At 41.4% G+C, this 20,202-nt stretch overlaps 1 protein-coding gene across 1 annotated transcript in view; it reads right to left on the minus strand.

The window, feature by feature from the left end:
* Positions 1–20,202, minus strand: part of usp43a (ubiquitin specific peptidase 43a) — a 581,344-nt gene that overhangs the window by 450,158 nt on the left and 110,984 nt on the right. The window contains exon 3 of the mRNA XM_078570881.1: positions 13,067–13,167. Within this exon, the coding sequence (XP_078427007.1) occupies positions 13,067–13,167 (101 nt within the window). The remainder of the gene's footprint in view (positions 1–13,066; positions 13,168–20,202) is intronic.

A 20,202-nucleotide genomic window follows, 5' to 3' on the forward strand; every position in this document is an offset into this window, starting at 1 on the left:
AGAGCAAAGAGGGGATATGAGAAAGCTCTGGCTGGTAAAAGTAGGGAAAATCCCAAGATATTCTATAAGTATATCAATGGGAAGAGAATAACCAGGGAAAGAGTAGGGCCCAAAAGGGACCAAGGGGACAATCTATGGGTGGAGCCAGATGACATCGCTAGAGTGTTGAACGAACACTTCACATCTGTCTTCACGCAACAGAATGAGGATGAAGGTATGGAACTCGGGGAGAGAGACTGCGAGGTTCTTAAGCAAATTGATATAGGGAGTGACAAGGTATTGGAGGTGTTAGCAGGCTTAAAAGTGGACAAATCTCCAGGTCCGGAGGATTTGTGTCTCAGACTGCTGAGGGAGGCAAGGGAGGAGATCGCACGGGCTCTGACCCAAATTTTTAATTCCTCTGGCCATGTGGGAGGTGCCAGAGGACTGGAGAACAGCTAATGTGCTTCTGCTATTTAAGAAGGGTTGTAGAGATAAACCAGGGAACTACAGGCCAGTGAGTCTCACGTCAGTGGTAGGGAAATTATTGGAGAAAATTCTGAAGGAGAGAATCTATCACCACTTGGAGAGGCAAGGTTTGATCAAGGATAGTCAGCATGGCTTTGTCAGGGGCAGGTCATGCCTAACAAATTTGATTGGATTTTTTGAGGAGGTGACCAGGTGTGTAGATGAGGGTAGTGCAGTTGATGTAGTTTATATGGATTTCAGCAAAGCCTTTGACAAGGTCCCACATGGGAGACTTATAAAGAAGGCAAATTCACATGGGATACAGGGTAATTTGATAAGGTGGATTCAAAATTGGCTTAGTTGTAGGAGACAGTGGGAGATGACAGAAGGATGCTTTAGTGACTGGAAGCCAGTGTCCAGTGGTGTACCACAGGGATCTGTGCTCGGTCCCCTATTATTTGTCATTTATATAAACGACATAGTGACTATATGGGGGGTAAGTTTGTGGATGACACAAAGATTGGCCGGGTGGTTAACAGTGAGGTTGAGTGTCTTGGGCTACAGGAAGATATAGAGCAGATGGTCAAATGGGCAGATAAGTGGCAGATTAAATTTAACCCTGAAAAGTGAGAGGTGATACATTTTGGAAGGAGTAATTTGGAAGGAGAAGGAATTATTCAATGAACAGCATGGCACTAGGAAGTTCTGAGGAACAAAGGGACCTTGGCATGTGTGTCCATAGATCTCTGAAGGCAGAAGGGCATGTTAGTGGGGTGGTGAAAAAGGCATATGGGACACTTGCCTTTATCAATCGAGGCATAGATTACAAAAGTAGGGAGGTCATGTTGGAGCTGTATAGAATCTTGGTGAGGCCACAGCTGGAGTACTGTGTGCAGTTCTGGTCGCCACATTATAGGAAGGATGTGATTGCACTGGAAGGGGTGCAGAGGAGATTCACCAGGATGTTGCCTGGGATGAAACATTTAAGTTATGAAGAGAGGTTGGATAGACTTGGGTTGTTTTCGTTGGAGCAGAGAAGGCTGAGGGGCAACCTGATCGAGGTGTACAAGATTATGAGGGGCATGGTCAGGGTGGATAGAGAGCAGCTGTTCCCCTTAGTTGAAGGGTCAGTCACGAGGGGACATAAGTTCAAGGTGAGGGGCAGGAGGTTTAGGGAGGATGTAAGGAAGAACTTTTTTACCCAGAGGGTGGTGACTGTCTGGAATGCACAGCCTGGGAGGGGGGTGGAGGCGGGTTGCCTCACATCCTTCAAAAAGTACCTGGATGAGCACTTGGCACGTCATAACATTCAAGGCTATGGGCCAAGTGCTGATAAATGGGATTAGGTCAGGTGTTTCTCATGTGTCAGTGCAGACTCGATGGGCCTCTTCTGCACTGTGTGATTCTGTGAAGACACTGGTTGGACCTCAGCTGGAGTATTGCGTACAGTTCTGGGCACCACACTATAGGAAGGATGCAAATGCACTGCAGAGAGTGTGAAAGAGGTTTACGAGAGTGGTTCCAGGGATGAGACACTTCAGTTATGAGGAAAGATTGGAGAAGTTGGGACTGTTTTCCTTGGAGAGGAGAAGGCTGAGAGGAGACTTGATAGAAGTTTTCAAAATCATGAGGGGCCTGGACAGAGTAAATAGGGAGAAACTGTTCTCACTCAAACGGATCGAGAACCAGAGGACACAGTTTTAACATGTTTTGAAAAAGGAGCAAATGTGAGGGGAGAACAAACTTTTTCACAAGGAGAGTAGTTAGGGTTTGGAATGCACTGCCTGGAAGTGTGGTGGAGGTGGGCTCAATTGAGGCATTCAAGCGGGCATTGGATGATTATTTAAATAGAAACAATGTGCCGGGTTACAGGGTAAAGGCAGGAGATTGGCACCAAGTTAAAATGCTCAGAGAGCCAGTGCAGACACAATGGGCTGAATGGCTTCCTTCTACACTGTAACAATTCGGTGATTCACTGTCACAAGGTGTAGATGAGGCTAAAGCATAGATGCATTTAAGGGGAAGTTAGTTAAGCACATGAGGGATAAAGGAATAAAAGGACATGTTCATGGAGTTAGATAACAATTGGTGGGAAGAGGCTAGTGTGTGTGTACATGTGTGTGTGTCCGTCTGTCGGTTTACAGGGCTCCTTTTCATTCTCACTGACTCCTTTATCAATCACATAGCAACACTACCTTCTGTATTTGTGTTGAATTTTTTTTACGGTTTTCTTCTTTAGATAGATAAAGTTGCACAAATACCAAATATTGTAAACATGCAATCAAAGTATACACATATATATGTATAATTAAATATTTCAACTTGAAATCTATTTGTTAACTTATTATAAATAAAGCTCCCACACTCCACTTCCAAAATGAAAATTCCAACCACTGGGCACAGAGTAACTAATTGTGAATAAGTCTCACATTGGCTTTTAAAATTTAATTACAAGCCATTAGCACTCTCCAGCATTCCTTGGTTTTGTTCTTCTAATTTCAAGTTTATTTCCTCTTAATACTGAATGCTGACAAACATACTGACTTCTAAAGGTCCCCTGGGTGCAACAAGGGGAATACACACACATTAATTCTGGAGCATAAGTTAACCATCAGGTAACAAATGGTTTAATTCACACATACTTCACATTTCAGTGATTTTTTTTCTCTAAGCTAATGCACCTCCCCGTATGATCATCTACACTTTAATGAGACAAAGGGTGGATGGACCAAAGGAATGTTATTTTTAACATGTATATAAAGAACCACAATTAAAGGGCAGGTGTTTTATTCTCAGATGGAACTGGTTAGGAAGAATCAATATTTAATGAAATCAAAAACAAAAGGAACTCAAATAGAAACATAGCTCCAAGAATCATAAAGCTTCCATTTGCATGTAAATATGAAGATCTCTGTTTATTTGAAAAAATATTATTTTATATACTCATGTAGGTTTGAGCCTCGCTCTGCACATTCCCTGGTGCCAGAATATTGAGTAAAGTCGCTGTTCCGCCTCCCCATACACACATTGTATTAAGCTCCTCTCCCACACCACCATACACACATAAATCCCTCTTCCCAACCACATCCCCTCCCCACCCCACCACCCCACTCATTCAGCAGCCATGACTAGCTTCTACAGTAGACACCCGTCCCCCGAAGGACTGATATGGAAGAACTGAACAATGTTATGATTGCCTACGGCCAAGAGAAGGAGCTAGTTCAAAAGCAGAGCAAGTAAATTCATGAGCCCTGCGGTCTCCCAGTTTTCCTCCAGCTTTGTTTTCTACTGGTCAGGTTACTTCAATTCTGAACCCAGAGACACACACAGACACAGACACAGACACAGGCTTCCCAGCAGGGTCACTGAATAGCTATCACTAACAGCAAACCAGGATGATTTGCCTCCTCTCTAGCCCAGTGGCCAGTGCTTGTGCCTCAACTGCCGCTCCAGCTGACGTCAAATAATTCAGCAGATGTAATGGATTAAACCGCAGACCTTCCTTCCTACTCTATATGCCCAAGCTTCACGTTTTTGAAGCATATGCATCACTACATTATATATGAAAGGATCCTGATGTGCTGGATTCACTACTTGCCCCAGAGGGGTGCGTATCACAGCTACTTCATTTACACCTGCAGCTTTCCACAAATGTAAAGTCAAGTATTTTGAGTGCATGATTTGTACAATGTTTGTGAATCATTTCTAGAAAATTCATCTTTTCTTCTTCTCCAGTAAACAGAAGGTACAGGAAGCTGCTGCTCAGTTTTAGGAAGAACTGCAGATCAATTTGCTCCTTCAGAATTACAGTGGAACATAGTTCAGACTGTGTACACATCATCCTGGATACCTTCAAGAGTCCACAAGGTCAATACGAGCTGAATTTGACATCTGTCAATATGAAGTGGGATGAAGGGGGCCTAAAACTAATCCACAATATAATGCAGAAGCATTAGTATGGTTCTGTAACATCGGTGCAGTAGTGAGAAGTAGACAAAGCCATTCAAACACGGCCCAGGAATGTCATTGATCAAATTACTTGAAAAAGATAGCTTTTAACTCAGTTATTTGACAGCCTACAAAATTATAATGACTGTGGACATTGCAACTTGCAACTGAAGACGCATTTACAATCGCCATTTCTATTGTTCAAGCTGGGGAAACTGTTGAGTTTGCCATCAGGATAAGGCAGGTGGTTTTAGGAAGGGACCCTGGGCATAAAGCTGTACCTTCACAATCCAAATTATTGAAGCACCAAATTTAAAAGCACCTTAAATTACAGGGGGTCCAATTTTAAAGACCTCTGCCAGGTATAAACAAGGAAGTAGCAGTCTAAATGGTTTTGGGTCGCTTATCAATTAGTTTTCACTGGTGGTCCAAGTGCTGTCATCTTGGATAGAATCCAGAGTTGAATGGCCAGAGCATCTGTTTGTAACCTGCAAGTCAGGGCCCTAAGATAAGACTCCGATTGTGATTTTGAGGTCAAAATAGACACAGCTGGCGCTATACACACCATCTGTAGAAAGCTGAGTGGCCTAGCCAGCAATCCTTACAAACATAAGAAAGGGACCAGTGGAAGAGGAAAACAGCTGCAATTTTGTTGCTTTTCCCTTTGTGGGAGCAGAAGGAGCAAGAGAAAGCAGTTCCCACAGGAAGAGAAGACAAAACTGGTAGGAAGAGGAGGAAGACAAAAGCAAAACATAAAAATGCTTTACTTATACAGAACTGGATAAAGCCAACCTAAAAAGACAGTGCATCTACAAGGCCTGACAATTGCACAGCACCTTTACAGCATGAAAATGTTCTATGGCCCCTCTGGCATTGTGTAATGTGGGGTTGGAGGGTGTGGGGAGGGGTGATATTTGACTTGGTCAGGTGATAATGAGATGTCTCTTTTTTAGTTTTAAGCTCATTTTCCATTTGGTTGGTACTAACAGCAACCCCAAAGTGAAACTAGCTGATTGACTAAGACCGAGTGCTGGAAAGGCCTATTTTTCAGTGATGCTCCACTACTCCCCAAATGCACAACAGCTTCAGCATAGATGACTGGCTTTCAGATTAGTCAGCCACAGCACGTTGGTTATCCTCATGGGTGCAGTAAACTGAATGCATAACAAAGTCGTAACCTTCAATATTGATAAATTAACCTGATAGAAAGGATCAAACCTAAAAGAAGGTTATCTTAAACAAACAAGCCTGCATTCCATTAGGTTGGCGTTCCTGGCACTTGGCCTGCAAAAAGGAAATACGACACTCCTTCACTATCTAGTTCCCTGTACAATTTCCAATTCATTTTTATCACTTTGACTACATGGATTCAATCTTCAAAGGCAATGGTTTCCATACGCTGTGAGCAATCACTTAATGCTCTGCAGAGATTGTCAGCATTTCTCTCCCCCAGCCCCTCTCCCATCTCAAGTGAGAGATGCCTAGGTAAAGGGCAAGGGGCAAGGACCATTCTGGGTGAAAAAAAGAGATTAAGACAATAAAGCACTAAGTAGTGAGCAAGCAACACCATGATGACTGCAGTCCACTAGGAGTTTGTAGTTTTTTTAACAGTCATTTTTTTGCACAAAAGTGCTGGTGCAATTATCATGCCTTGCAGACGCACTGTTTTTATGTTGCCTTTATCCAGTTTTGTAGAAGTACAGAGTTTTGTGCTTGGCTTTTATCCCCTTCATTTTTTCACCAGTATTTTGCTGTCTTCCCTACTTGTTTGAAAGAGTGTGGCTCCAACAACATTCAAGAAGTTCGACACCATCCAGGACAAAGCAGCCCGCTTGATTGGCATCCCATCCACCACCTTCAATATTCACTCTCTCCACCACCGAAGCACAGTGGCATCAGCATGTGCCATCTAGAAGATGCACTGCAGCAATTCACCAAGTCTCTTTCGACAGCACCTTCCAAACCCACGACTTCTGCCACCTAGGAGCACAAAGGCAGCAAGCACATGGGAACGCCGCCACCTGCAAGTTCCCCTCCAAGCCACACACCACCCTGACTTTCAACTATATCACCGTTCCTTCATTGTCACTGGATCAAAATTCTGGAACTCCCTTTCTACAGCACTGTAGGTATACCTACACTACTTGGATGGTTCACCACCACCTTCTTAAGGGAAACTAGGGATGGGCAACAAATGCTGACCTTGCCAGCGATGCCATGAAAGAATAAAAGAAAGGGCCTCCAGGGGTCCAGGAGGGAAATTGTGGGGCTCACCTGGATCATCAGATCTCTGCCTATCAATCATTAGGTCTCTGGATTCTTCCTCATTTTCCTTATTCTAACAAATGTTTTCTTCAATTTTTTTTCTTGGGGTTCCTGACAGTCTTTTAAGGTTAGGTCAGGTGATCCCTGAGAATGTTTCAATGTTTGCAAAGGGTCCCTCAAACAGAAAAGCTTGACAAGCACTCCCTACACTAGATAATGTCTCACTGCTTGCTATAATACGTAAGAGCTTTTTAAACATCAGGGAGCTAGGAGTAAGAAGAAAGTTACGTGGAATGTTTTCATCCCAAAAATGCTAGAGTTGAGGAATAATTTACTGGGAAGGACCACTGAAGCAGACATTATAAATGAGAGAAACAGGTGCCCACATGTCTGGAAGAAAGAAGGATTAAAGGGTAAACTGGGACAAAAGCTGTGTGTGAGTGGTCTGTGGAAAGATGGATGTCTTTGGGACAATGGCCTTTGACTGTTCCACAGTTTTTTTTTTTAATCGCCTTAAATTTATTTAGCAATTAACTGATGTATTAGAATTTTAGGCTGTGCAAACTGAAACAGAAGGGCGAAGTAATTAAATTGAAAATGTGAAATTTAGCTTATCAGATCTCAAAGTCTTGTACCTATAATCAGGCTTTATTAATCCCTCTGGAGGTCTGAAAGAAAAGTGTTGTAGACTGGAATTAAGATTCCAGTCACCATTTGTGTGCCCGTAAAGTTCAACAAGAATGTTTGCATTTACTGGGGACTGAACACATTCTTCTTTGGTTTTGAATTCTCTTCACCTCAAGGGAGTCATCAATATGTCAAATATAGGAAACAGATTATAGACAAATCTTAGAATGATTCATGTCCTCAGGTGTAATGCTGCCCAATAGCAGATTACTGTTACTTTATCATCCAATCAGAAAAACGGATTTCTCAATCAGGGCATTATAGAATAGAGTCTGTTGTCTTCATATAATTGTTCTAAACCTTTGGCTTATTGTGAGGATACAGTTCCTTTAAATAATCTTCAGAATGACTGTTTCAGGTGAATGGTTTGACGTGCTTAAGTTCTTAATTACTTGAGAAGTTTATTGATAAATGAGGGGACGAGGAAGGGGGGGGGGGTGTAAAAAGCAGAACTTATCATTCAATTCTATTCATTTCAAATTTAAGTTTATACACTGTGTTATCCGCCAACACTTCATCTTCAGTAGATAGGAATATTAGATTTGGATGATTGCATTTTTTTTTGGAAAGCAAAGTTCGACTCATTTGAGAATCTGATTTCAGAAAAATTGGTTTAACCTTATCCTGTGGGCAAACATATTACTACTTAAGAATGACTTTGCTTTGATAAGCTGAATGTTTGGTTTCCTTCACAGATTGAGGATTGTTGTATTTCACATTGAAACAGAAATTTAAAAGTTGACTTATCTGAAATGTGAAAATAGCAGTTTTCTAATTCCGAATGATATTTTTGATATCAAGGGTTGTCTGATAAGTAAATTGCCTAAATTTAAGCCAATAGGTAGAAACTACTAGATTTTTTTTTAAAATTAACACATGTACTGTTTTATGTTTTCAATACCATTTTTGTTTGTTTTCATTTTTCAGTTCATTTTTAAAAAATGTTTGTTATCTTGATTAACAATGGAACGAAAGGTTATCATGGGTAGGCAGGAATGTGGGGTTGAGGTTATTTTCAGATCAGCCATGATCTTATTGAATGGCGGAGCAGGCTTGAGGGGCCAAGTGGCCTACTTCTGCTCCTGGTTTGTAAGTTCGTGTGTTTGTAAAATAAGTTAACTTAAATGGGAATTTTTATTGGCCCAAGCAAGTTACTAGAATCTTTAGTGGGCCACCCCACCCTTCAGAAATGCTGGAGGATAAAAGAGAATATCTCCTTCCAGGGGGAACAGGTTTCTTGATTTTCCAATAAACTGCACCTGGAGGATATTAGCCCCCATTATCCTCAATGATATTAGACAAGCAACTTGAGATGGTTGCAGATTGGAATGTAATAGAGGTAGAGCTAGGTGCATCAGAACACCAGTCAGCATGTTGACCTATGGATAATATTTCCAAGGGCCATTGCTGTACAAAGGAAACACTGGAAGCCTCTAATTGTATTTTTATTGACTCAATTTGTAGTTAATTATGCAGCAGTGAGAAGGGGAGGCAACTCTGACTTGATCAACCAGTCTGTCCTACTCCATGGTTCATCCTTTGACACAGTTCACACAAAGCTCCATTCCTTTCTATCCCAATGTCATTAACACACCTGTAGAAATGACTTCACTCCTCATCCCTACCGACACAAGCCAATACTGACGATATTCCACATTATAAATTTCCTGATCTTGCCAGGACCTATGTAGATGGTAATAACACAAGAAATGAAAATGCCATTTTCCCCTGGTCACGGAAATAGAAACATTATAATATTTATAAAGAGCAAGTCAGACTGTATCTTGCTTCTGCTCTCCTGCAGCTGACCTGAGCAGTGCCACTGGCAGAAGCATAGCTGCTAGGCAAACCTACTTCAGGGATCTGTTGAGAATAGTTGACAGAGGATGAAGGATCAATAGGATCAAACAATGAAGAAAAAAATGGCTTAGGCCAGATTATGATGTCACTGGGCATCTAACAGTGTCTGGCATTAGTTACTCTTGCCCTTGAACATTTAGATTTCACATTTTTTGCATTCAGAGTTGCTGCAAGTACACGCTGATAATGTCACAATGAGGGGAAACAGGGCATCTGAGACCAGTATGAGCAGGGTAAGCAATTGAGTATCTCCTTAACCCATCAGATTGAAGAATTGTGAAAGTGTAAATTAGAGTGGGTGAATTCATTGCCAAATCAAGTGTAGAAAGAGAAATAGAGAGAAAGAGAGATTGGACTCAGAGAAAAGGGGAAATGCTAAAAAGTTTAATTTTATATTTTACACATTTAAAACCTCCAACACCAGTTCAAACTTTAAGAAAGGAAATTCCACATTTGGAACAGATAATTTTAAGTGCCAGAGAGGTGGTTTGGCGGTAATTAGCACTTGTCACATTGTCAAATGGTTACTTAGATTGGGAGGTGTCAGCTGTGGCTCAGTTCATAGCACCCTCGCCTTTGAATCAGAAGGTTGTGGGTTCATGTCCCACTCCCGGAAACCAAGAACTGTGAATGTACTCGAAAGAGTTACAATCTGTGACTGTTGATAACTCCAAAGAGTTACTTAGATTGGCATGGACAAGGCTTAACTTTCTCCGGAGAGTTTAGTTTATATCTGTAGCACAAATACAATAACTTCACCACATTCAACCATGAACTGGACACCACCGTGATGATTTCACAAAGCCAATGGCAAAGCAGCAGAGCTCAGGCAGCAACTTTTCAGTAAGAGAGTTTAATTGCACTTCTGCCCCTTACATGAAGTTGCTGTATTATTTCTGCAACACCATTAGCCTCAGCATTATTTTGGCAGGAAAATCTAGGCCATTATGTTGCTTTCAATGGTAAAATGATGCAACACATACATAAATCATTACATACAAAAATCTTATGTTCATTTATGCTGAAAGGATTGGTTTTATATAATTCGAAAAAAATCTTGGTCTAACTTTCAAATAAACTATACTTTCAGAACATATAAAACAAACAGATTAAAGAGCTGGATTTTCACAGGAACTCAAATGTTCAATAATTGATTCTGCCACTCTGTTAAAGTACTACTTTGTCCACTACAAGCCCAATTTTCTGGGACAGAATTTCCTATTGCTACAACTAGGCCATTGGATCACCGGGTACAATGAAGGCAGAAAAATCAATGGGAGAGGAACATATGCCGATCAAAGATTCCAGGTGGATTTTGCATCCATTTGGATAATTTTATGGAGGCAACAAGGGGTCTTGACTGCCAGTTGGAGAGACAGAGCGAGACCAGTGCTGCCTCCTCCTGGCAAGATCCATCTTAATACGAGCCAATCAGGCATTTAAGAGGTCACCAGCAGGCCTTTCACAGGATCAGGACCCGAGGGGTGGGAAGTCCCACCTGCTGAGAGCCATCAGCCAATCAGACACTGGCAGTTCTTTTGTTAAGCAGCACCACTGAGGTGGTGATGGCTGATGCTGGTACAACACCCAAAGGAGGTCCTGGTTAGAGGTAAGTGATGGCAGGAGGGGTTTTGCTGGTTGGGGATCATAGGGGAGGGCATTGGCAGCAAAGGCAGTGACGGGGTGGCTCTCAGTGGGGCCCTCCCCTTCCCAATACTGGGTCCCTCAATCAGACACTGGGGGCCTGGAAAGAAGGACCCATGTGGGAGACCACAAGTAACCCACACAGGTTTGCATATCGTGCAACATGTCCGCCCACCAATGGATTAATACCAGCCGCGATGGGAAGAGGCCCTTAATTGCCCCTTAAGGGCCTTAACTGGTCCAGACCGGAAAGGCTGCCATGGGCCATCCCACCATGGACATAATCGGGTGGAAGTGGAAAGGTGGAGGGATCCCCACCCGGCACCATCCAACCCAATTAACTGCCCTCCCTGCCTCCAAACTCAGGGAAGAGCACAAAATACCACTAATTAATTTCAAATGGACCAAAAATGGGACAGCTTTCATTACGGGTATGCCCCTCCCAACCCAACATCCCTGTATTTACTACATCCAAATAATGTAATAGCCCCAAACATGGAGACAGGAACATTCCCTCTCTATCTCAGAATACAGAATAACACAATGACATTTGGTACACCCAACATCTCTGACTCACTGCATTTGTTCTATGCATCATGACATAGGGAGCACTGGCTGAGGAAATTACTCCGGTGTCTTGAAATTTAACCTCATCCAGTCTGATTACCACAATCATGTTATTAAAACTCTAAGGGAACACATAGAAAAGGAAGATCTTTCACATGCATACAAAGTTTCAGTTTCTTACAAAAACAACTTAAGGGGAAGGGAGCAGAGAATTTTGCACAAAGTGCTTTAAAAAAAACTTGCAGGAAACTCCTCAAATATGTAAAATTGCCCAGGTATTGATAAAACAACTTTCATTTCTATGGCACAGTTAAAACACCCCACGATACATTACAGGAGTGTACTCAGGTATGATTACCAACAGAATACAAGTCTTCATTTTCAACAGATATTTTGCTCCAATAAATATGTTAAAACACAAGATAGACTTGAAGTTTTCTCTGAAACAAGTGCACCATTTCCTATAAGAGTAAACCTCCCTGATTTGCTGGAAGATTTAACTACCCAGGCTTTACTGAAGGAATGCTTCGAGTGTGTGTCAGTCAACCAAAACAAGCCCAGCACATCTATAAACTAATAAAACATTATTGCCTCACTTCTTCCTTTCAAAAGCTGCTCCCAAAACGAATGTTGATCCACAGGTTCCATTTTGTCTCGGATTTGCCAACAAGATTAACAGGAATAACTGTGGGTAAACTATTTTATTGCCTGCGTAAATTAAAATAAAATGGTCTAGAAGTCACTGAGTCGCACTTCCAAACTCATGTTTAAACACAGCTGTAATCTCCTGCGGTAAAAGCACTAAACGGATATTGTGAGCAATACATTGTGACCTCCTGGACTGGGGCCGGGCCTGGGGGAAGCGGAGAGATGAGGGGAGATATTTTCTCATTTGCTGTATATTTCAGATTGTTATAAATAACAAAGAGAGGCAGTCTTCTTTGTATACTCAATAAATACAAAATGTTGTTCAGCTCCTTATTTTATTCTGCTGACTGAGGAATTTTCTTTGCTACTTGCATTAACAATTTAGCTGATATTGACTGAAGCGGAATTCCCAGTACCTTTTTTTTCTCCTGAACAATCTGAATCAGCTTTTGTCCCTCAGCGAGTGGCTGCTAATCTGAATTGGCACTAAAAAGGGAAGGAATGCTCAAAGTACCAGCCTATTCTATTGAGTAAAATCACAGTCGCACTCAGACATGTCTGGAAACATCCCTAATTAGCTACACCAGTAACATCATGAATGGAGAGTGCGGCAGAGCAGCTCCCTGAGAAACAGCAAGAGCAGTGACTTCAAACCAAGCTAAGCGCTGTTACTGAGATACAAGGTTCTGGGAAACCTCCCTAACTGGCTGGAGTTATTCCCATTATACAAGCATTCCCGGCGCTCTGTAGCTCCAGATTGTATTTCAGGCTCATTTGAAATTGTAGGATTTACTTATTATAAAGACCTTTCAAAGTGCTATCAGTGACAGCTTCACAGGGAGGGGGAAACGCCATGCTTATTTACAAATTCCTATTGGCAAGTTACTCATTGTCTGCTGTGGAAGGACAAAAACAAATCTTCAAATGATTCTTTTTACGTTTCCTGTAGGGTTGAAGATTGGATTAGTGCTATATTTAACATGTTGCTCATCATCATTACCTGTACTGTGCTTGAAAAAGTTCTTGGACAAAACTCTGAATTCCAACCTGCTGTGCGCTTTGGTGACTTCCTGTAGAATTTTCACCCCCACCATTGGAAGGCTGAAAAAAAGATGAACATTGGTAAGGACAATTGTTAAAATATATTTACATAGAAGATTTGAATCCTTAGGAAAATATCCAATATTGTTCTTTGCCTTACATCGCCGAAGAGCTTTCTGGATGACTCGATTTAAACAGTAGATGAAAAACCTCTTAATTGTGATCCCACATACTTTCACAGAACGCATTCCCCTAGGAATCAAATAGTCAATCTGTCATTGCGCTTAATCAACAAACACTTCAAATATTTTCTTGTAAATTTTACCCAGGAAGTGGTTAGGATATAGAATGCACTGCCTGACGGTGTGGTTGAGGCAGATTCAATCACACTTTCTAAAGAGAATTGGATAATTATCTGAAGAGAAATGATTTGCACGGCTAGGGGGGAAAAGCGGGGGAAGGGGCTCGCTGAGTTGCTCTTGCAGGGAGTCAGCACAAACACGACAGGCCGAATGGCCACCTTCTGTGCTGTGCCGATCCTATAAATGCAAGATCCTCATAGACCTGGCTTCCAGCCTGCTTTAGACTGACGGGAGATGTCCCACCATCCAACGATCCAACATCTCAGTATAAAAGGGTTGGGAAGAGCAAAGCGAGTAGAGGAATCCAAACAGCGGGAGCAGAAAACCAAGGAACAAGAGAAGAAAGGGAAATGAGGCGAAAATAGAAAGTAAATTCTCAGAGAAAGCAGTACAGCAACAGTGCCATGAGGGTCATACTTGCTTGTTTCCCACAAGGCAGATTCCCCAAATTGGTCCTCATTGCATATTCATAGTGAACTCTGCACGTGGAGCTGGAGGCTGCCAAGTGCAGGACAGAAAAAATATTTATTTAGTTACTGGCGTTTGTCCGTCTCAGGAGACGACGGACTGTGCCCTGGATCTATGTCACTTTCGTAATGAACATTGTCTGTTGTGGCTGTAAATGCCGATTCATGCCAGGCAGTCCCTTCCACAGCTGGCACAGAGCAGTAACGTTGGCCTGAGGTCGACTGATATCTTTTTCTTCTGGCAGACTCTTTTCCACCATCTGCTCCTTTCTTTTGTCCTCTGCTTTTTCCATGCCCTTCCCGACTGCTCGTTTCCAGGCACCCTGATCAGTAGCAAGGACTTCCCATTGTTATGGCCACAGCCTGTGTTAATTGCTGCGCAAACCAAATCCCAGAGGGAAACTTAGCTTACGGGCCACAACTTTTTTTTTGAATTCTGATAACAAGATGACAAGGTATCAATCTCAGCAGTAAAAGGTCCAGTAACACTTGTATTTTTTTAAATTAAAAGTTTTAACTAACAAAAAACAAAAGTAAACTTAAGCACACAAGATTACAGTTACACAATTAAGGGTAGTCTTACAAAACATTCCCCCAAAAACTCTCTACTTGGTCAAACCCACAAGTAACCACTTTCCAGGTAACACTTCCTAATGGATGTTTAAATATGAAATCCAGTAATATTACACAAGGCAAACTGCTGTAGCTTCAATAAAGATGTGCCATATGACCTTTACCCTCTTCCACTCTGCAGTGGAATCCACTTCAAAATAAAACTGCTTTCTGCAGCCCAAGACTTTTCTGGCTTGACAAGATGGGTGATTAAAACTGATTCCTCTCCCAGCACAGAGCTCCAGCTATCTCAACAGCTCAAAGAGCTCCAGCTATTACCAGCCATCCCTAGCTCAACAGCTATCCAGCTCAACAGCTATCCACAGTAACTCTAATATACCTTTTTCCCCTTTCATTTTCATTCCATTGTTCTCACACACCTCTTTGAAACTCAAATCCTTCCAAATATAAGTTCTTTCATATTTTAATCTTGTCTTTGCTTTTAGGTCAATAGAATATTATATCCTCACTACTTATTTACCTATGAACTCCTGCAAAATGCAAATATTTTCTTGTTACCTCTGACTCCCCTTTGATATTCAAACAAACTCTCAACTTATCTAAAAATGCCAATATTAAATCTAACCTATTTACTTGTACCTCAACTTAACACCTCTATCCTTTTCATGTTTCCAAACCGCCAAACAACCTGACTCCTATCAAAATATTGCCCGGCTTAAATAAATTACACACTTCGAAAAACATAGAGTTCTTTGACGACGTAACGAAGAGGGTTGATGAGGGAGCGTGCTTGAGGTGTACATGGACTTTCAAAAGGGATTTGATAAAGTATCACATAATAGATTTGTAGGCAAATTTAAAGCCATGGATTAAAGGATAGTGGCAACATAAACGTGGTTAAAGTACAGAAAACAAAGTACCAGTGAGCAGTTATTTTTCAGGCCAGAGAGAGGTAAGGGTGATGTTCAGGGGGTCAGTATTAAGACCGCTGCTCTTCTTGATATAGACAAAAGATCTGGACTTGGGTGGACAGAACATAGTTTCAAAGCTTGCATATGATACCAAACTTGGAAATGTCGTAAACAATTAGGAGGATAGTTACAGACTTGTAACAGACTTTAGAAGGGCATAGAAATGGTGAAATAGGAAGACACTTGGCTAATAAAATTTACGAGTACAGAGAGGCACTGTGAACTAAATGATACAATTTTAAAAGGAGTGCAGGAACATAGAGACCTGGGAGCACAAATCTTTAAAGGTAGCAGGACAAGCTGAGAAGGTGGTTAAAAAGCATACGGAATCTTGGCTTTATTAATCGAAGAGCAGTACAAAAGCAAGGAAATTATGCTGAGCCTTTGTAAAACACTGGCTAGACCTCACCTGGAGTATTGTGTTCAATTCCAGGTAGCACACTTCAGGAAGGATGTCAAGTCCTTGGCGAGGTGCAGAAGAGGAGACTTACAAGAATGGTACCAGGGATGAAGGAACTTTGGTTATGTGGATCGACTGGAGATCAGTTAAGAGAAATTTCGACAGAGATGTTCAAAATCATGTCGGTTTCAGTAGAGTAAATAAGGAGGAATTGTTTCCAATGGCAAAAGGTCAGTGATTTGCCAAAGAGCCAGAGGAAACATTTTTTCTTTAAATGCAGTTTGTTGTTGTGATCTGGAATGCACTGCCTGAGGGCTGGTGGAAGCATAGTAATTAGTAACATTCAAAAGAAAACGGGATAAATACTTGAAGGGAAAAAATACATCGAAAGAGTGAGTGAGACTAATTGGATGGTTCTTCCAAAGAGCTGGTTTAGGCCAAACAACCCCCTTCTGTGCTATATGATTCCAAGGCACTGCTAAATTTCCATTACCATCATTAAAACTGTATTTGCAAGTTGCCCAAAAAGCACTGAATAGTGAAGTAATTAGCTTTCAAGTACATAGGTTAGGAAATAGGATAATTGCAGCACTTGCATGCTGATGCATTGTAATTTTTAAATTGTTAGTAATGGTGTTGTGAATTAGTTTACTTAGAATGAGTATGCTTCTGACAGGAAACACTATATTCAGAAGATAATACATGGCTCACATTAATCCTTATGGCTACTGAACAGTAACAGAGGCACAGTAACAGAGTAATGAGAAGCGCAAGAATAACTTGGGCACCTTGTAAATTGTCAAAACCATTAATGATTAATTTGTGAAAGCTCAAACATATTTTAAATATTGGTTCCTAGACAATCACGGCGAGTTGACCATATTTTACTTTTGAGAAAAATTATTTCAAATACATCTTGATCAAAGCACTTATTGGAAGTGCATAGCACAACAGTGACAAAAACAGCAGCCCTGCACTCTTTTGTCTAAAATGAAGAGCAGTTATTAATTGCTTTTGTACTGCACTAATGCCACCAGTTTCCAATCTGCTGGTTTCATTCAGAGGTTATCAGTCAATGGGATATTCTTTTTATACTTCTTCTGATTGAACAAATCCACAAAGCTCCTCGTCATAGTTGCTGCTGTTATCACAGAATCGAGAGCCAGCAATGCCAGCACATTACACATGTCCCCATTGTGTGGCTTTTCAGACACCCAGGGAGAAGATGAAGCAGGAATGTGTGTCCAACAGGCTTTTGGAATTAGTACTATGATAATCTAGGACATCCCTTTGTGAATAATCCCAGCTAGGACCTAGACAGCCTTCTTTCCCATTAAAAAGTACTTTTGCATTATGCAGAACCACTAACTGTTCAAGCCTGGATCTTGCACAACCAAAGGCACTGATAAATGTAAAGATAATAGTCTCCACCGTACCGTGGTGGTGGAGCACTTAGCAAGCTCAACTTGTGACATAAAATTACACTGATGTAGCATGTGTACTGAATTTGGCTGAATCTACATCTGTTCCTCTCCTATTAGACGCTGCTTGCCCACAATCAAACTACCAATGTAAAAAGGGGATTACGTAGAGCATCAGGGGTGAAGACCTCACAATTGCCTTGTTTTGCTGCAAAAATAACTTGCATTTAGACCTTTGTTATGACCTCAATAGAGACCAGTAACCTTTGAAAAGAAATTCAAACTCCTAGTTATTAACTTAACGAATTACAACACAAGATATCACGTTATAAACAAAACTTTTGTACAAGAGTTTAGCAAAGCAATTGCTACTAATTTAACACCATCGTTTATAAACACTTACACCTTAAATCTGAAAATCTCAACAGGACTCTCCCCATTCTACTTTTATTTACACCCAAGAGTTCCCCTATATTTTACAGGATTTTGAGGGTTACTTCACTTTTGGGTCCAAACCAGGGTGTGCCACATCTCAGGAATTCACTTACATACAAACATACGAATTAAGAGCAAGTGTAGGCTATTCAGCCCCTCAAGCCTGTTCTGCCATTCAATAAGATTATGGCTGAACTGATTTTGGCCTCAACTCCACTTTCCTGCCTACCCCCTAAATCCTTTGATTCCTTGGTTAGTCAAGAATCTATCTACTGCTATCTTAAAATTATTCAACGACCCTGCCTCTAACCGCTATCTGGGGAAGAGAGTTTCACAGACTCTAGGGAAAAATTTCTCCTCGTGTCCATCTTAAGTGGGAGATCCCTTATTTTTAAACTGTGTCCCCTTGTTCTAGCCTCTCCGATAAGGGGAAATATCCTCTCAGCAGCCACTCTCAAGTCCCCTCAGTATCTTCTATGTTTCAATAAGGTCATCTCTCATTCTACTAATCGATACAGGCCCAACCTGTCCAACCTTTCCTCCTAAGATAACCCCTCAGCCCAGAAATTAGTTGAGTGAACCTTCTCTGCACCACTTTTAATGCAATTATGTCCTTTCTTAAATCAGGAGACCAAAGCAGTACTCTAGATATGGTCTAACCAACTGTACAACCGTAACAAAATATTCCATTCCCCTTGCAATAAACACCAACATTTCATTTGCCTTCCTTTTCATGTACCAGAGCATCCAAATCCCTCTGTACCTCAGAGCTCTGCAATCTCTTTCCACTTAGATAATGTGCTGCTTTTCTATTCTTCCAGCCAAAGTGGACAAGTTCACATTTTCCCTCATTATACTCCAACAGCCAATTTTTTACCCATTCACTTAACCTATCTATAACCCTTTGCAGACTCGTTATGTCGCCTTCAAGACTTACTTTCCTACCTATCTTAGTGTCATCAGCAAAATTGGCAACTATATACATTTGGTCCCTTCATCCAAGTCATTGATATAAATTGTAAATAGTTGAGGACCCATCTCTGATCCCTGTGGCACTCCACTCGTTACATCCTGCCCACTCGAAAATTACCCATTTATGCTTACTCTCTATTTCCTGTTAGCTAACTAATCCTCTATCCATGCTAATATGTTACCCTCTACACCATGAACTCTTATGTAGGAGCCTTTGCTGTGGCACCTTGTCAAATGCCTTCTGGAAATCTAAGTACACCACATCCACAGGTTCCCCTTTATCCACATTGCTTGTTACTTCCTCAAAGAACTCTAATAAATGAGTCAATCATGATTTCCCTTTCACAAAACCATGTTGACTCTGCCTGATTGCATTGAGATTTTCTAAGTGCCCCACTATTTGATTCTCCTCAATGTTCCTGCTACTTTCCAAGGTATAAGATTCTTGGACCTTCCATTGGGAAACCATGTGAATAATTTAAACCCCTTATTGATTCAGCTGTAGTTAACCCCTCTCCACCAAGAAACTGAGAGAGATCACCCATTGTTTCATGTCTTTCCACTTCCAACTCTGACCTTATTAAATCAACCCCCTATGAATTACAATTCTACAACCAGGTGGTTTCATTTATCTTACATTTAAAAATTTCAACTCCCAAACTAAAAAGTTATGCCCCTAAAATGTATGAATCATGAAGTTTGATACTCATAACACTTTAAGAACAAAGAAAAGTACAGCACAGGAACAAGCCCTTCGGCCCTCCAAGCCTGCGCCGATCATATTGCCTGTCAAACTAAAACATTTTGCACTTCCGGGGTCCGTATCCCTCTATTCCCATCCTATTCATGTATTTGTCAAGCTGCCTCTTAAACACCACTATCGTACCTGCTTCTACCACCTCCTCTGGCAGTGAATTCCAGACACTCACTGCACTCTGTGTAAAAAAACTTGCCCCGCACATCTCCTCTAAAGTTTTCTCCTCTCACCTTAAATCTATGTCCCCTAGTAATTGACTCTTCCACCCTGGGAAAAAGCTTCTGACTATCTACTCTGTCCATGCCACTCATAATTTTGTAAACTTCTATCAAGTCGCCCCTCAATCTCCGTCGCTCTAGTGAGAACAATCCGAGTTTCTCCAACCTCTCCTCATAGCTAATAACCTCCAGACCAGGCAGCATCCTGGTAAACCTCCTCTGCACCCTCTCCAATGCCCCCATATCCTTCTGGTAATGTGGCGACGAGAATTGCACGCAATATTCCAAGTGTGGTCTAACCAAGGTTCTATACAGCTGCAGCATGACTTCCCAGCTTTTATACTCAATACCCCTGCTGATGAAGGCAAGAATGCCATATGCCTTCCTGACTACCTTATCCACCTGCGTTGCCACTTTCAGTGACCTGTGGACCTGTACACCCAGATCCCTCTGCCTGTCGATGCACTTAAAGGTTCTGCCATTTACTGTATAATTCCTGCCTGTATTAGACCTTCCAAA

Source organism: Cetorhinus maximus, chromosome 24 (assembly GCF_964194155.1).
Source record: "Cetorhinus maximus chromosome 24, sCetMax3.hap1.1, whole genome shotgun sequence".
In the NCBI taxonomy this organism is placed as follows: Eukaryota; Metazoa; Chordata; class Chondrichthyes; order Lamniformes; family Cetorhinidae; genus Cetorhinus; species Cetorhinus maximus.